We start from the raw sequence: 17096 nt of genomic DNA on the forward strand, positions 1-17096 counted from the left end.
AGGTTATACTGTGATTACTATGTAGCTGGGTGTCACTAGGGTGTTTAGGGAATGCTATAGTGTTGCTATGTGGATAATGGGGTGTTCCGGGGGTTGCTATGGTGTTGCTATGTGGGTACTAGTGTGATCAGGGGTTGCTATTATTTTGCTTTGTGGATACTAGGATATACTGTGATTACTATGTAGCTGCTAGGGTGTTCTGGAGTTGCTATGTGGTCACTATGGTGTTGCTATATGGTTTCTAGAGTGTTGCTATGTGGATTACTCGGGTGTTCTGAGGATTGTTATGGTGATGCTAGGGTGTTCTGGATTTGCTACGTGGTCACTATGTTCTTGCTATATGGTTTCTAGAGTGTTATTATTATTTTGCTATGTGGATACTAGGGTGTTTTGGGGGTTGTTATGGTGATGCTAGAACGTTCTGGAGTTACTATGTGTTCACTAGGGTGTTTTAGGGGTTGCTATGGTGTTGTATGTGGTTGCTAGGATGTTTTTGGGTTGCTATGGTGATGCTAGAACATTATGGAGTTACTATGTGGTCACTAGCATATTTTGGGGGTTGCTACGATGTTGCTATGTGGATACTAGGGTATTCTGCAATTGTTATGTAGCTGCCAGGGTGTTCTGGAGTTGCTATGTGGTCTCTGTAGTGTTGCTATATGGTTTCTAGACTGTTGCTATGTGGATACTAGGTTGACCGCTCTCCTTTCTCTCTCGCTGACCGTTTAGCTTTTATTCCACAACCACGATTTGCAACAAGTTAGCATTCCGTTAGCCGATTAGCTTGCGAATCGCGATTCCTTTTACGTCCTATTCACTCCGTTGTTCCTCCTCCCATCCCTCTCTTCAAGAGTTCATCAAAACAACAGTGGTAAGTTGGAACCATTCTACAAAAACGGTGAGTAATGGCTTCTTCTCTTGCTATTGTTGTCTGCACCACCTGCCACATGTATAGCTTATCTATCTCTGTCGGCAGTGAGCCTTATGCCGAGTTCAGACTGCACGATTTTCAAAGCAATCGCGTCACAGATGTTTTCACACTGCATGACTATCTGGGGTAGCATTCCGTCGCTGCTGTGTTCACACTGCATGATGGATCGGCGACAGGGGGTTTCACACTGCATGACTTTACAATAGGAAGAATCGCCGACAACTTTGTCCCGGTCCGCGAACTACGTCTCACAACCAAACACACGCGAGAAGTGACATGGAAACAACGCGAGGTCAGGCGTGCAAGTTCTCACGTGCAAGTTCTCACGTAACTCCTCCCCCAACTTCCCGCTGGCCTGCATGTTGCTGTCTCATTGGCTGTAGGTAATCGCCGATGTGATTTTCAGTCAGATCACCTTTCACACGGCATGATTTTGAATCGCCGACAGGTCCAGATATTTAGCATGCCAAATATCTCACGGGTGTCGGCGACACGTCGGCGATTCTGTCAGATCGCGTCTTTGATAGTTCACACTGTGTGATTGTCACTCACGTGAACGAGCACCGATTTGCCTGTGATTTCGGGCATTTGTCGGCGATTTCTCAAAACCTGTCGGCGAGTCAAAATCGGGGCTAAAATCATGCAGTCTGAACTCGGCATTATACATGTGATAAATGCAAGGAAATAGCTAGGCTGACAGAGAAGATTTCAGAACTAGAGACACACATCCAAACTTTAATGGAGGATAGTAAGAATGTGGGGGACATAGATACGGCTATGGATGTGACTAGCTCAGGGAGACATGCAAATTGTTCGGTTCCGGTAGTTACAGCGCCCGTGCAGCAGGGCAACTGGGTGACTGTGAGACGGCATAGTCGCGGGTTCCGATCAGAACATCAAACAGGTTCTCCCCACTCAGTGAAGCAACCACTGAGAAACCTGATGAAAGTGCTCTAGTAATTGGCGATTCTATTGTACGGAACCTGAAAATAGAGACTCCAGCCACCATAGTCCAGTGTTTACCGGGAGCCAGAGCGCCTGACATCTTGGCAAATTTAAAAGCGTTGGCTAATGCTAAACGTAAATTCAGTAAGATTGTTATTCATGTCGGCACTAATGATGTTCGACTTCGCCAGTCGGAGATCACTGAAAATAATGTTAAAGAGGTGTGTGAACTTGCAAGTACGATGTCAGACACTGTAATATGCTCTGGTCCCCTCCCTGCTTACCGTGGTGACGAGATACACAGTAGATTGTCATCGTTAACCAGCTGGATGTCAAAGTGGTGCCCGCGAAATAACATAGGTTTCATAGACAATTGGACAAGTTTCTGGGGCAGACCCGACCTGTTGAAAAGAGATGGTCTTCATCCCTCCGGATGTGGAGCATCTCTCCTATCTAGAAATATGGCACATAGTCTTAGTGTTTGCACTTGACTAACTGGGGCCCAGGTCAGGAAGCAGACAGACTGGCTAAACCGACCGTCTGCTAGCCGCCTCACGTCACAGAAATCAGTTAATTCTCAGCACATAGAGACCCTATATCACACTATAGAGACTGTGTCTGTTCCCCGAGCTAGAAAATACAATAAACGTCCAAAGCAATGTAAGAGTAACAATTTAATTGATGTTCAACAAATAAAAAATTTATATAATACTGAGAAACAAATGATAAAGCTTGGCTTATTAAATATCACGTCACTTTCTACGAAAGCACTTTTTGTAAATTATATGATCACTGATCATAAGCTAGATGTGCTCTGTTTGACAGAAACCTGGCTAAAACCAGATGATTACATTATTTTAAATGAGGCTATCCCCCAAAATTACTGTTACAAACATGTGCCATGTGTAAAAGGTAAGGGGGGAGGTGTTTGCACAATTTATAGCAATATGTTCAGTGTTTCTCAGAGAACGGGCTTTAAGTATAACTCGTTTGAAGTAATGGTGCTCCATATAACATTATCCAAAGAAATATAGACACCATACAGACTTTATTAAAGAATTTGCTGATTTTCTATCCGAATTAGTGTTGGCCGCAGATAAAGTCTTAAAGGGATGGTTCGGAGTAGAATTGACTTCATTGCTATGCACTCCGAAGCCCATGTAAATCGCCATTTGTAGTTTTTGAGACTAGTTGGGATCGCCTAAAACGTGTTTTTAAAACACTCATGGTGGACTTACAAATGCATTTCATAATCCAAATCCGTTAAAGGATTGTTAGGCTGCATTATTTAGGTCAACCGGAACCAGGGACACTTCCTATAACACCTGATGTACTCGTTGCATCAGAAGAAGAATGGCATCTACGCTAATATTAGTATCCTTCCCTCTTATTCCGAGGTCACCGCAGCCACCTGTATCCAGATCAGACGGTCACTGCAGTCCCCCGGATCTAGTCCGTGCCCATCAGCACCCAGAGATATCCTCTACAGCAGGGGTTTTCAAACCTGTCCTGGAGCCTCCCCTGCCCTGCACATTTTGTATGTCTCCCTTATTAGGCACACCCAATTCAGGTCTTGCAGTCTCTACTAATGAGCTGATGATTTGAATCAGGTGTATTAGATGAGAGAGACAAGCAAAATGTGCAGGGCAGGGGAGGCTCCAGGACAGGTTTGAAAACCCCTGCTCTACAGCCCTGAATGTCAGCAGAGACCACGTCAACTAGATGAGCCCCAGAGACAGATCATCAGTGAAGACCTCATCACCTAGACGGCCATCAACGCAAGACAGCGAAAACCAGATGAGTCCTCTCCAATCTGATTTTGTGGCAACTTGGAACTCTTGCATCTACATTAATATTAGTCTGTTTGTTTCTTATTCCCAGGTCACCATAGCCACCAGATCCAGTCCATATCTAGATCAGATAGTCACTGCAGTCCCCCGGATCCAGTCCAAACCAAGAGCAGATGGTGGATCAACACCTACAGCTGAATGCCAGCGGATACAGTGTCAACAAGATGAGCCCCAGAGACAGATCATCAAGAAAGAACTCCTACCCTAAGCGGCCACCGGCACAAGGCCATGGGAACCAGATGAGTCCTCCCCAATTTGACTTTGTTGCAATATGGAACTCTTGCATTATTATTGACATTTTACTTTATTATTTTAATACTGTAAGGTTGCTTTGACACAACTTGTATTGTAAAAAGCGCTGTATAAATAATCTTGACTTTGACTTTGTTCTGGGGGTTGTTATGGTGATGCTAGAATGTTCTGGAGTTACTATGTGGTCACTAGGGTGTTTTATGGGTTGTTTTGGTGTTGTTGGCTGTGTCCAAATTCAGGGTCTGCATCCTCCTTAGGACCCTTCCTACCAGGTTGAAGGAGGAGGGATCCTCTGAAGACCGCAAAACCTGGAAGTAGGTGTCTGTGAATTTGGACAGCCTACTCTTCTTTCAGTTCCCTCCCTTACCCGTTGCTCATATCCTGTCGCCTAGCAACCGTGACAGCGCTAAGCAAGAAGCAAAAACTGTTCGGTCTGCTCTTTCGTCCCTAAAAGCGTTAAAAACTGCTTCAATCACTAACAAGAAATTAGCTGTGTGTAAGGGGATATTCACACAGGCAGTAAGAAAGAAGCTAGTTTACGAAAGTGATGTTTTTTAACATATAAACATACAAATGTAAAGAAATAAGCTTAACGCTAAAACCAAAGGCCTAACTAGACAACCGCTGTAAAAAAATATTTTCTTAAACGCCAGTTTTTTTTAAACTTACATCATTACTACCGCTCGCTTCGTCCGCCATTATTTGAAAATTCTGGAAGCGCTCTGCCGAAAGGAATTATGGGATAGGTAGGACGGGAAAGGATCCACCAGACCCATCCTTCCAGTTCGGGAAAAAGGAGGACGTATTTGTGGGCCACATTTGAAGGATCCTACGAATTTGGACAGCCTTAGTCGCGGCGCTGTAACGTAACATCCTTCAAATGAGTCCTCTGAAGGATGTAGACCCTGAATTTAGACACAGCCGTTGTGTGGTTGCTAGTATGTTTTGGGGTTGCTATGGTGATGCTAGGACATTCTGCAGTTTCTATGTGGTCACTAGGGTATTTCGGGGGTTGTTATGGTGTTGCTATGTGGATACTAGGATGTTCTGGAGTTGCCATGGTGTTGCTATGAAGTTGCTAGGGTGTTCTGAAGTTGCTATGTGGTCACTATTGTGTTGTAGAGGTCGCTTTTTGGTGTTGCTATGTGGATACTAGGGTGTTTTGGGGTTGCTATTGTGATGCTAGGGCGTTCTGGAGTTGCTATGTGGTCACTATGGTGTTTAGGGGTTGCTATGGTGTTGCTATGTGGATAAGGGGGTTGTCTGGTGGTTGCTATGGTGTTGCTATGTGGATACTAGGGTGTTCTGGAGTTGACATAGTGTTGCTATGTAGTTGCTAGGGTGTTCTGGAGTTGCTATGTGGTCCTTAGGGTATTTTGGGGAATGCTATGGTGTTGCTATGTGGATACTAGGGTGTTCTGGAGTTGTTATGTGGTCACTAGGGTGTTCTATAGTTGCTATGTGGATACTATGGTGTTTTGGGGTTGCTACGGTGATGCTATGGTGTTCTGGAGTTGCTATGTGGTCACTAGGGTGTTTAGGGGTTGCTATGTGCATAATGGGGTGGTCTGGCGGTTGCTATGGTGTTGCTATGTGAATGCTATGGTGTTTTGGGTTGCTATGGTGATGCTAGGGTGTTCTGGAGTTGCTATGTGGTCACTAGGGTGTTTAAGGGTTGCTATGGTGTTACTATGTGCATAATGGGGTGGTCTGGCGGTTGCTATGGTGTTGCTATGTGAATGCTAGGGTGTTCTGGGTGTTGCTATGTGGTCACTAGGGTATTTTGGGGGTTGCTATGATGTTGCTATGTGGATACTAGAGTTGCTACTATCATCATTAGGGTGTTCTAGGGGTTGCTATGCTGTTGCTATGTTGTTGCTAGAGTGCTTTTGGGCTCGCTACGATGTTGCTATGTGGTTGTTAGGATGCTTAGGGGTTACTAGGTTGTGGTAACTATGGTGTTCTAGGCATTGCTATGGTGCATTGCTGTGTAGTTGCTAGAGTGTCTAGGAGTTGCTAGGTGGTTGCTTTGTTCTTCTGGGTAGTGCCATGTGAAAATATACTCCAATAAATTGTGCATTACATTAAAATTTTAAACATACTCTGAGTATTATCAATAAAAATAATAACAGTGACACTTTAATCATTTAAAATAAATGAAGTAATGTTTGTGACCTGGCTCATTTTAGATCCTCGTCCCAGTGTAGAGCAACGCTGTCCGAATCCCCCATCAGCATCCCAGGGCTGCAGACCAGCCTCATCCACTCCCATCAGACAGTCCAGGTTATCCAGGCTGCGATTGGTGGAAACCTCGCATAGAGACGGCAAACAGCTGAGAGAAACACAAACACAAGAAAATGACTGGAGGAAACATCAAATTAGCATCCTCTTCTGCCACTCCACAAATTATATATGATTTTACTTTTAGTAGTGAATGAGAGCCAGGTGCAGCACAGAGGACCAGCTCTGACCAGCTTGACCACGCTAAAAAACAAATAAATAAAAAAAATAAATGAAGGTCAGTGAGGATTCAGTCAGGGTTGTGGTGGAGGTGGTCGTCGTGCATCGGGATGCTTTGTAGTGAAGTTTAAAAGTGCTGTTATCGGGTAGAGTGAGAGTGCGTCTGACTGGTCACGTGATCAGACGGAGGCGGGACTAAACACTAACCTGTACAGGTGCGGCACCGAGGTGGTGCTTTGCAGAGGAGACCAAACCACTCCAAACTGCTTCCGCATGAAAGGACAAGGCGAGGGGCTGATAGGAAGGGTGGCCCGTTACATGATCGTTCAACATCAAAGTCAGCTGTTTGTGTTTGAGATTCATCCACAACTGACTCGACTGCATAACTTTCCAAATAAATAAATCATTAATTGTATTTTAAGCTTCAATTTAAACTCTAAACCAATTCTTGTCCTTGTTCCTAACATCTCATAAACAAAAATGTTCTTCCAGTACAAATGACAATGTATACGAAAATTAACCACGGTTTAAAAAATAATATGGTTAAACCAAGATAACCACAAATCAACCATAGCTTTCCAAACAGAATATTTTTTTGCAAACTACGCTCAAAATCCTGATCTAAATCAAATGATTCACGAACCCGCTTTGAAGTTCTAAATCAAATGATTCGAGAGTGAACCACGCTCGAAATCTCGATCTGAATCAAATGATTTGCGAACCCGCTCCGAAGTTTCGTTCTAAATAAAATGATCCGCAAAGACGCAGCAAAGCTCCGCTAGAAGTCAAATGAGAGTAATAGTATGTAAAAAGAGCAAATGGGAGAAGCAGATGAACACAAAACTGCAAGAACAAAGTTTGATTTTGACACTGGTGGGACCTAATAACAGACACCCCTCTCCCCATCCAACGACAACAACATTTTTTACATTTATGATAGACTTTTGACCACAGTTTCATGTTATCTCAAGTTTATTACTATGGTAGCCAACAAACTCATAATTAATAAAGAGAGCTTTTTATGTTAGCATATTCATTAGACAATAATTGCACAAATTTGCTAATGTAAAAGTAAAGTTTAAAGAGTATAAATCATCCTATGTTTGAAGTCTTCTGATATGAAGCTTTTACTAATGAACCTGTCAACATGCTGCCATCTGCTGGTCACAGTGAATATGTTCATGATGCAAACAATGCTGAGATGTTTAGGATATTTATTATGATAAGGCACTAATAATGCACCTAATGTGATTAATATGGAGCTTTGTGTAAGTTGACAGTGTTTATGTTATGACTGTAAAAAGGTTATTATTATAGTCAGGGTTATTATAGTTAACTGAAACTACAACTACAACCACAAAAAAAAAAAAATTTCTGTTGCCTGAAATAAAACAACACATAAAAAAACAGTGCATTTAGTACCTGCTGTACTGTAATTACTAGAACTGAAATAAAAAATAATAGAATTGTATAAACATAATTTAAAAAACATTACAATGAAATGAAAACAGAATACAAAAAAACTGAAAATATGAATAAAAACTATATCTCAGTGATACTAAACAGTGATTATAGTTCACAAAAAGTAATAAAATCACTAAAATTGTAACTAAAATGAAAATGAAAAGCAACTAATTGAAAATACAAAAACTATAAAAGTATCTCAGTGACACTAAAATAACACTTTTTATATTTTACTAAAAATAAAACCATTAAAATGTTACTTGAAATAAAAGAAATGTTTACTGAAATAAACTAATTGAAAAACTAAAAAAAAAAACAAGCTACAGGTCCTTCTCAAAAAATTAGCATATTGTGATAAAGTTCATTATTTTCTGTAATGTACTGATAAACATTAGACTTTCATATATTTTAGATTCATTACACACAACTGAAGTAGTTCAAGCCTTTTATTGTTTTAATATTGATGATTTTGGCATACAGCTCATGAAAACCCAAAATTCCTATCTCAAAAAATTTGCATATTTCATCCGACCAATAAAAGAAAAGTGTTTTTAATACAAAAAAAGTCAACCTTCAAATAATTATGTTCAGTTATGCACTCAATACTTGGTCGGGAATCCTTTTGCAGAAATGACAGCTTCAATGCGGCGTGGCATGGAGGCAATCAGCCTGTGGCACTGCTGATGTGTTATGGAGGCCCAGGATGCTTCGATAGCGGCCTTAAGCTCATCCAGAGTGTTGGGTTTTGCGTCTCTCAACTTTCTCTTCACAATATCCCACAGATTCTCTATGGGGTTCGGGTCAGGAGAGTTGGCAGGCCAATTGAGCACAGTAATACCATGGTCAGTAAACCATTTACCAGTGGTTTTGGCACTGTGAGCAGGTGCCAGGTCGTGCTGAAAAATGAAATCTTCATCTCCATAAAGCTTTTCAGCAGATGGAGGCATGAAGTGCTCCAAAATCTCCTGATAGCTAGCTGCATTGACCCTGCCCTTGATAAAACACAGTGGACCAACACCAGCAGCTGACATGGCACCCCAGACCATCACTGACTGTGGGTACTTGACACTGGACTTCAGGCATTTTGGCATTTCCCTCTCCCCAGTCTTCCTCCAGACTCTGGCACCTTGATTTCCGAATGGCATGCAAAATTTCCTTTCATCTGAAAAAAGTACTTTGGACCACTGAGCAACAGTCCAGTGCTGCTTCTCTGTAGCCCAGGTCAGGCACTTCTGCCGCTGTTTCTGGTTCAAAAGTGGCTTGACCTGGGGAATGCGGCACCTGTAGCCCATTTCCTGCACACGCCTGTACACGGTGGCTCTGGATGTTTCTACTCCAGACTCAGTCCACTGCTTCCGCAGGTCCCCCAAGGTCTGGAATCGGTCCTTCTCCACAATCTTCCTCAGGGTCCGGTCACCTCTTCTCGTTGTGCAGCGTTTTCTGCCACACTTTTTCCTTCCCACAGACTTCCCACTGAGGTGCCTTGATACAGCACTCTGGGAACAGCCTATTCGTTCAGAAATTTCTTTCTGTGTCTTACCCTCTTGCTTGAGGGTGTCAATGATGGCCTTCTGGACAGCAGTCAGGTCGGCAGTCTTACCCATGATTGCGGTTTTGAGTAATGAACCAGGCTGGGAGTTTTTAAAAGCCTCAGGAATCTTTTGCAGGTGTTTAGAGTTAATTAGTTGATTCAGATGATTAGGTTAATAGCTCGTTTAGAGAACCTTGTCATGATATGCTAATTTTTTGAGATAGGAATTTTGGGTTTTCATGAGCTGTATGCCCAAATCATCAATATTAAAACAATAAAAGGCTTGAACTACTTCAGTTGTGTGTAATGAATCTAAAATATATGAAAGTCTAATGTTTATCAGTACATTACAGAAAATAATGAACTTTATCACAATATGCTAATTTTTAAGAAGGACCTGTACATAGATATGTATTTTAAAAACAACAACAAAATTACTAATATTTTTACTAAAATTAAAATGAAAATGGGAAACAAATATATAAACTAAATATTAATACAATATTAATAATTATTAATAAATATTAATACAATACTACAATATTACTACAATAGCGTCAACAATGATATATTAATGAATACTCTGTTTAAAAATTATTTTTATACTGCAAAATACTGTTGTTAAAATATATATATATATATATATATATATATATATATATATATATATATATATATGTTTAATAATGTTGATTTTATATTTTTATGTTTAAAAATTATTATTATTATTATTATTATTATTATTATTATACAATTATTTGTAAAATTATATATGATTAATATTTCGGGGAAAAATTTAATATTGATAAATTCTGTTTATGTTTAAAAATTATTATTTTTATACAAATATTCATAAAATTATATATGATTAATATTTGGGGGGGAAAATCAAATATTGATAAATACTGTTGTTAAAATGCCATTTAAAACAACAAAAATATCGTTTAATAATGTTGGTTTTATATTTTATGTTTAAAAAATATTATTATTATTATTATTATTATTATTGTTATACAAATATTTGTAAAATGATATATAAATGATAGTTGGGGAAAATCAAATATGATAAATACTGTTTATGTTTAAAAAATATTATTATTATTATTATACAAATATTTGTAAAGTTATATATGATTAATATTTGGGGGGAAAATCAAATACTGACAAATACTGTTGTTAAAATGCTATTTAAAACAACAAAAATATTGTTTAATAATAATGTTGGTTTTATATTGTTTTGCTTAAAAAATATTATTATACAAATATTTGTGAAATTATATATGATTATAAGGGGGGAAAAATCAAACATTCATAAATACTGTTTATGTTTAAAATGATTAAATATGCCATTTAAAACAAAATATTGTTTAGATATTAATATATATTTTTACAAATATTTGGATTTATTACTACAGTTGAAATGGCTTTTATTATTATTATTATTATTATTATTATTAAACATGAACACAATACTACAATATTACTACAATAGCATCTAAAAATCGAAATAGAACAGAATCTAAAAATAAAACCTTAAAAATAAACCCTAAAAAACATTTTGTTACATGACATAAAATAAACATTAATTTAAATAAAATAAAAAAATAATAATTTAAATATTTTACAAAATAATACTAGTAGTAGTTTAGCTAATAGTTTTAGCTAAAATTAAATGAATTCAATTATTTTTAATTAAAATAAAAACAGATAACACAAAATGAAAAATCATTTAAAATATGAACATAATAATAATAATAATAATAATAATAATAATAATAATAATAATAATAAAGTATCTCAATAATATTAAAGTAAGACTGGTGTGTGTTGATAGTGTATGTTATAGCAGGAATAGCATGTATGACGTACTTGCGTGGCGGTAGCAGCGGCTGCTGTTCGCTGAGCGAGTGTTGCGTGGCCTTCAGGTAACTCTGGCGTCTGGCGGCGGTTTTAGGCGAGGGTTTGGGAGAAGGGGGTCCGTCTGAGTCGTCGCTGTCCTCCATATCTCCCATGGCTTTAACGTAGCTGCCGCTGCGCATCCGTCTGCACGGGATCTCACCTGGACCTCCTCCTTTACCCAGCGTCCCGCTCCAGTCACCTCCAGGCACCTGCCAAAACACTTACACTTACAATACACACACTACAATGCATCTTGGTCAAAGGATGGCAAATAAAACCTCTGAAATGTACTTTAAAATGCATGTAATGAGTTATATGTGTTATATATATATTTCTCATTTAACTCATATCACTCATTTTAAAATTCCACTGTTAAAATGCCATTTCGATTATTGTTCACACATTACTTATGTATTCATTCAAATACTGAAATGCCATTTAAAACAAAAACAACAAGAACAAAAATATATTGTTTAGATATTACAAACATTTTTACAAATATTTGGATTTATTATTATTATTAATATTATTTATAATTGAAATGGCTTTTTAAAATTATTATTTGTTGGTTTTATGTTTTATGTGCTTATGAAATACTATGAAAATGTTTAAAACACTATTGTTGAAATGCCATTAAAACAACAAATAATATTGTTTAGATATCAATAATATATTTGTACACATATTTTGATTTATTTCTATAATTCAAATGGCTTTTATTATTTTTATTATATGTATTTATTTTACAAATATATAAAAAAATGATATTTAAAAATACTGTTCAAATATTAATAATATATATTTTTAATCAAATTATTATGTCTTTGTGTGTGAATATATAAAAATACATGTAATAATATAATAATTTATAATAATTCTGTTTATAATAATAATTTTGGTTTTATGTTTAAAAATCATTATTATTACAGAAATATTTGTAAAATTATGTTATATTTATAAAATTATAAAAATATATAAAAATATCGATAAATACTGTTGCTGAAATGCCATTTATAACAACAAAAAATATTGTTTACATATTAATATATATATATATTTTTTTTTTTTTTTTTTTTACAAATGTTTGGATTTATTTCTATAATCGAAATGGCTTTTAATAATAATAATAATAATATATGTATTTATTTTACAAATATTAAATAAATAATAATTGAAAAATACTGTTTAAATATTAAATATTTATAATACATATATTTATTAAACAATTAAAAAGAAAAATACTGTTCAAATATTAATAATATATTTTTAGACCAAATTATTATTAATATTAAGTCTGTGTATGTATGTATATATATATATATATATATATATATATATATGTATATATACATGAATAATTTAATATATAATAGTTCTGTTAATAAAGCTGGTTTTATGTCTTTAAATGTTTACAAATTATTATTATTATTATTATACAAATATTTGTGAAATTATATATAATTCCTTTTTTTTAAATATTCAAATATTGATAAATACTGTTGAAATGTTTAGATTGTTTAGATATTAGTTACAGTATTTTTTTCTTTTTTACAAATATTTGGATTTATTACTATAATTAAAATGGTTATTATTATTATTATCATTAGTATTATTTTACAAACATTTAAAATATATATATAACACAAATACATATTATAATATAATAATATAATATAATCTCATATAATCTCCACTTGAAAACAAATAAAATGTGATGTGATTTAAATAATTAAAAAGAAAATGTATATGTTATAATTCAATATAACTCAATCTCAAGACATCTCTTCACTTCACTTGTCTGTCAAGACTCACATTGACTATTCTTTCTTTCATCTGTGTGTTACCTGTAGGAAGTTGCAGGTCATCTCCTGGCCGTGGCAGGACTTAGACTTGAGCAGGGTTCTGTTGACGGTGGCTGAGCCCTTTTGAAGCACCTGTCGGGCCTGAGTGAGGGTCAGAGTGGACCACGAGCCCCTCTTCACCAGCGCATGTTCCCCAGTCTGGCCCGTGGAGGGCGGCAGGCTGACCGTGGGTTTGAGGTCGCCGCTGCTCTTGGAGGATTTCAGCGAATGTGCAGCAATGGTGTTATAGCCCTGCGGATGCGGCCTGGGCGCCGCCTGACTGTCCGACACGGCTCTGCCCAGCGTCATCATGCTAAGCGGGTTTCGATACGCCACCGCTAAGGGTCCCGCGGCGGGTTGAGCCGGCGGCTCATCCTCCAAACCGTCGTCTGAGCTCCAGAAGCCTGAGAGATTGGGTCGCGGACGACGTTTGGTTCCTTCGGTCTTGGCGCGATCTTTGCTTTTGCTACGGCGGGTCACTTTCGCCGCGTCGCCGGCTTGGCCAGCGGTGATGCTGCCTTTGACCGCCGACACCTCCAGGGATTGGGACTTGGCGAAGAGTTTCTGGACGGACTGCACCAGGTTGCGTATGCGGCTGGGACTCTCGCTACGCTGCTTGGAGCCGCGGCTGCGCCGGTGGAACTGCAACGTGCTAAAGCCGTCCCGCTGCAGCGGTAGGTGGCGCTCCAGCTGGTCCAGCAGGTTGGCCGGGAGCCGGTTCATCTTGGCAGCGGCTGCGGATGAGATGGTGGCTGTGCCGCTGCTGATCATGGCGGGAGCGCCCAGTCCTAGACCCAAATTCATGCCCATGGACATGGAGGACGTGAGGGTGCTGGAGCGACTGCCGGTCTGAGCCACACAAGCCTGCTGAGACACAACACACCATCATAAATTACCATCATCATTACTATTTCAAGTGTGATTTAAAGGGGTCCTGTTTAGCTTTTTCACTTTTTGAATTTTAGCCAGTGTGTGATGTGTATGTTTGGACATAAAAACATCTACAAAGTTACAAATCTCAAAGTCCACTTTTCAAGAACTACAACGAACGGCTCCTTTGGACTACAGCGTTTGTTTTCTGGATGCTATGATGTCACAACCGGGTCCTTTAGAATATCATTCAAATAAATCCCGCCTACAGAAATTCGAATCGTTGGCGGGTGGGGGATTGGCCTAACTTTAGAGATGTAGAATGGATAGCCACTTCTGGAATGCTTCAGCGAGCCGTAAGGCCACCCGTATAAACGTGAGCATTGACTAAAGTATTCGCGAACTGCTCCGGTAGCCGTGCTGGAGCCGCGCCGTTGACGTGTGCTGTACAGAGGATCGAAACACATATAGAGCTGCGACTGATGTAAACACAAGCATTGACTTCGGAGCTGCGCCGTATACCCTGTTAAAAAAAACAGCATATGCTGGTTAGGTATGTTTTTGTGCTGGGATACTGGTTTCAGCTGGTTTATGCTGGTCCTTTGCTGGTTAATGCTGGTCCTTGACCAGCAACATGACTAGCTAAGGAACAGCAGGACCAGCATAAACCAGCAAAGGACCAGCAAAAACCAGCAAAGGACCAGCATAAACCAGCAAAGGACCAGCATAAACCAGCTAAAGACCAGCATAAACGTGCAAAGGACCAGCATTAACCAGCTAAAACCAGCATCCCAGCACCAAAAAATACCTAACCGGCATATGCTGTTTTTTTCAACAGAGCATTTATCAAACAGTGTAGATAGCTTCACTAGCCTTATGCTGGAGCTGGTTTCGGGCATGTAAATTATTAAATAAATTAGCACAATAATGATAATATCATGTATCGGCGATCCCGCAGGCTGACGATAGGACCAACACTACTGTAGCGTATTATTTACTTACCCTACATGCATCCTAGGTGTATATAACTTCCTTCTTTCAGACGAATGCAATCTGAGTTATATTAAAGGGGTCCTATCATGCTCTTTTACAAAGTCTTTATTTTGTTTTGGGGGTGCGCTAGAACATGCGCTCATGCTTGGTGGTTTGAAAAACGCATTCTTTTTCACATAATTTACATTATTACAATAGCTTTCTCCCCATCCTGGTGAAATGGCTCGATTAGTTCTGGGTTTGATGAAAGTCCGCCCTCCGAAAAACAAAATGTGTTGTGATTGGTTAGCAGTCCTACTGCGTTGCGATTGGCGAACAGCTTTAGACAGCGTTTCAGTCCTGCCATGCCCCTTCCCAAAGCAGCAAGTCCCATGTACAACTGCTCAAGCTAGATTAAAGTGATTCTTGCGTTTTCAATATGGATATTTTTCTTACAAAAACACATCGGATCACTAAAGGAGGCTTTTACTGACCCCTCCGAAGCCATGTGAGGCTCTTTTTATTATGGATCGACTTGCTTTGGACTGATGGAGAGAAACACTTGCTATGCCGTTCTAAAGCTTGGGAGTGCCAGGATTATTTTTAATATAACTCAGATTGCATTCGTCTGAAAGAAGGAAATCATATACACCTAGGATGTGTAAAGGGTGAGTAAATAAAACCCTACAGTAGTGTTGGTCCTATCATCAGCCTGTGGGATCGCCGATACATGATATTATCAATATTGTGCTAATATATTTAATTATTTACAAGCCCGAAACCAGCTCCAGTGTAAGGCTAGTGAAGCTATCTACACTGCATGATCAGTAAAACTCTTACCACACACTGCACACGTCTACAGCGCGGCTCGGCACGACCACTGATGATTGTCACTCTAGTCAATGCTTGTGTTTACATCAGCCACGGCTCCACATGTGTTTCGACCCTCTATACCGCACACGTCAACAGGGCGGCTCCAGCGCAGCAACCGGAGCAGTTCGCACACACTGTAGTCAATGTTCGCATTTATACGAAAATCCATATCCATATTTAAAATGCAAGAATCACTTTAATCTAGTTTGCGCAGTTGTACATGGCACTTGCTGGTTTAGGAAGGTGCATGGCAGGACTGTAACACAATCTAAGCTGTTCGCCAATTGCAACGCAGTAGGACTGCTAACCAATCACAACACATTTAGTTTTTTGAAAGGCGGACCTTCATCAAACCCAGAACTAATCGAGCCATTTGTGCCAGCCTGGGGAGAAAGCTATTGTGATAATGTAAATTATGTGAAAATAATGCGTTTTTTGAACCACCAAGCATGAGAGCATGTTCTAGTGCACCCTCGAACAAAATAAAGACTTTGTAAAATAGCATAATAGGACCCCTTTAAATACAAGTTAAAAACGGTACATTTGCTGCCGGCGCCAATAGCCTTGTGGGCATCATGACTGGCATTGCACATTGTCCTTTCATGCTGGACCTTTTATTTAAAAAAAAAACCCTGTACATTTGTTGACCATATTACATATATTACATGCACAGTATTAGAACTGTTTAACCAATATTTTTAAACAAGTATAATAAATTACGCAGAAATAAATTACATTTAAACATTTATTCACAAAGAAAACAGTTATTTTGAATTGTAAAAATATTTCCTGATATCACTTGTTTTTACAGATTTTTTCCTCAAATAAATGCAGTGTGGCGTCAGTACCTGTGTGTAGTCGCTCTGCTCCGGCTGGTTGGTGTAGTGGAGGCGAGGGAAGGTGCTGCTGTTGGTCAGCTGGTTGTTGAGGGGCAGCAGGCAGTCTGACTGCAGGGTTGTCGGGGTGGAAACAGGAAAATGATGGAGGTGAGGATCCAGAGTGGCATAATGGTTGACGGTGGGGCTCAGGAGGAAGGCGGTGTGGGGGTCCGGGCCAAGGGACACAGGGGCTCCTGGGGGCCCGCGGTGGGGTCGCAGGTGTCGGACAGATGGCGGCTACGGTTGGCCCCTAAGCCTTTCATGGTTGCTGTGCAGGGTCGACTCTAGAACATGATCCCAGATGAAGAGAGACGACGGCCCTGGAGGGCG

General features: G+C 39.1%; 1 protein-coding gene across 1 annotated transcript in view; it reads right to left on the reverse strand.

Annotated features, from left to right (window-relative positions):
* Positions 1 to 17029, reverse strand: part of dlgap4a (discs, large (Drosophila) homolog-associated protein 4a) — a 57388-nt gene extending 40359 nt beyond the window's left edge. The window contains 5 exon segments of the mRNA XM_073822758.1: positions 6154 to 6310; positions 11303 to 11541; positions 13177 to 14037; positions 16737 to 16939; positions 16942 to 17029. Coding sequence (XP_073678859.1) covers positions 6154 to 6310; positions 11303 to 11541; positions 13177 to 14037; positions 16737 to 16939; positions 16942 to 17029 — 1548 coding nt within the window.
* Between the last annotated feature and the right edge of the window lie 67 nt (positions 17030 to 17096).

Source organism: Garra rufa, chromosome 18, assembly GCF_049309525.1.
Source record: "Garra rufa chromosome 18, GarRuf1.0, whole genome shotgun sequence".
Classification (NCBI taxonomy): Eukaryota; Metazoa; Chordata; class Actinopteri; order Cypriniformes; family Cyprinidae; genus Garra; species Garra rufa.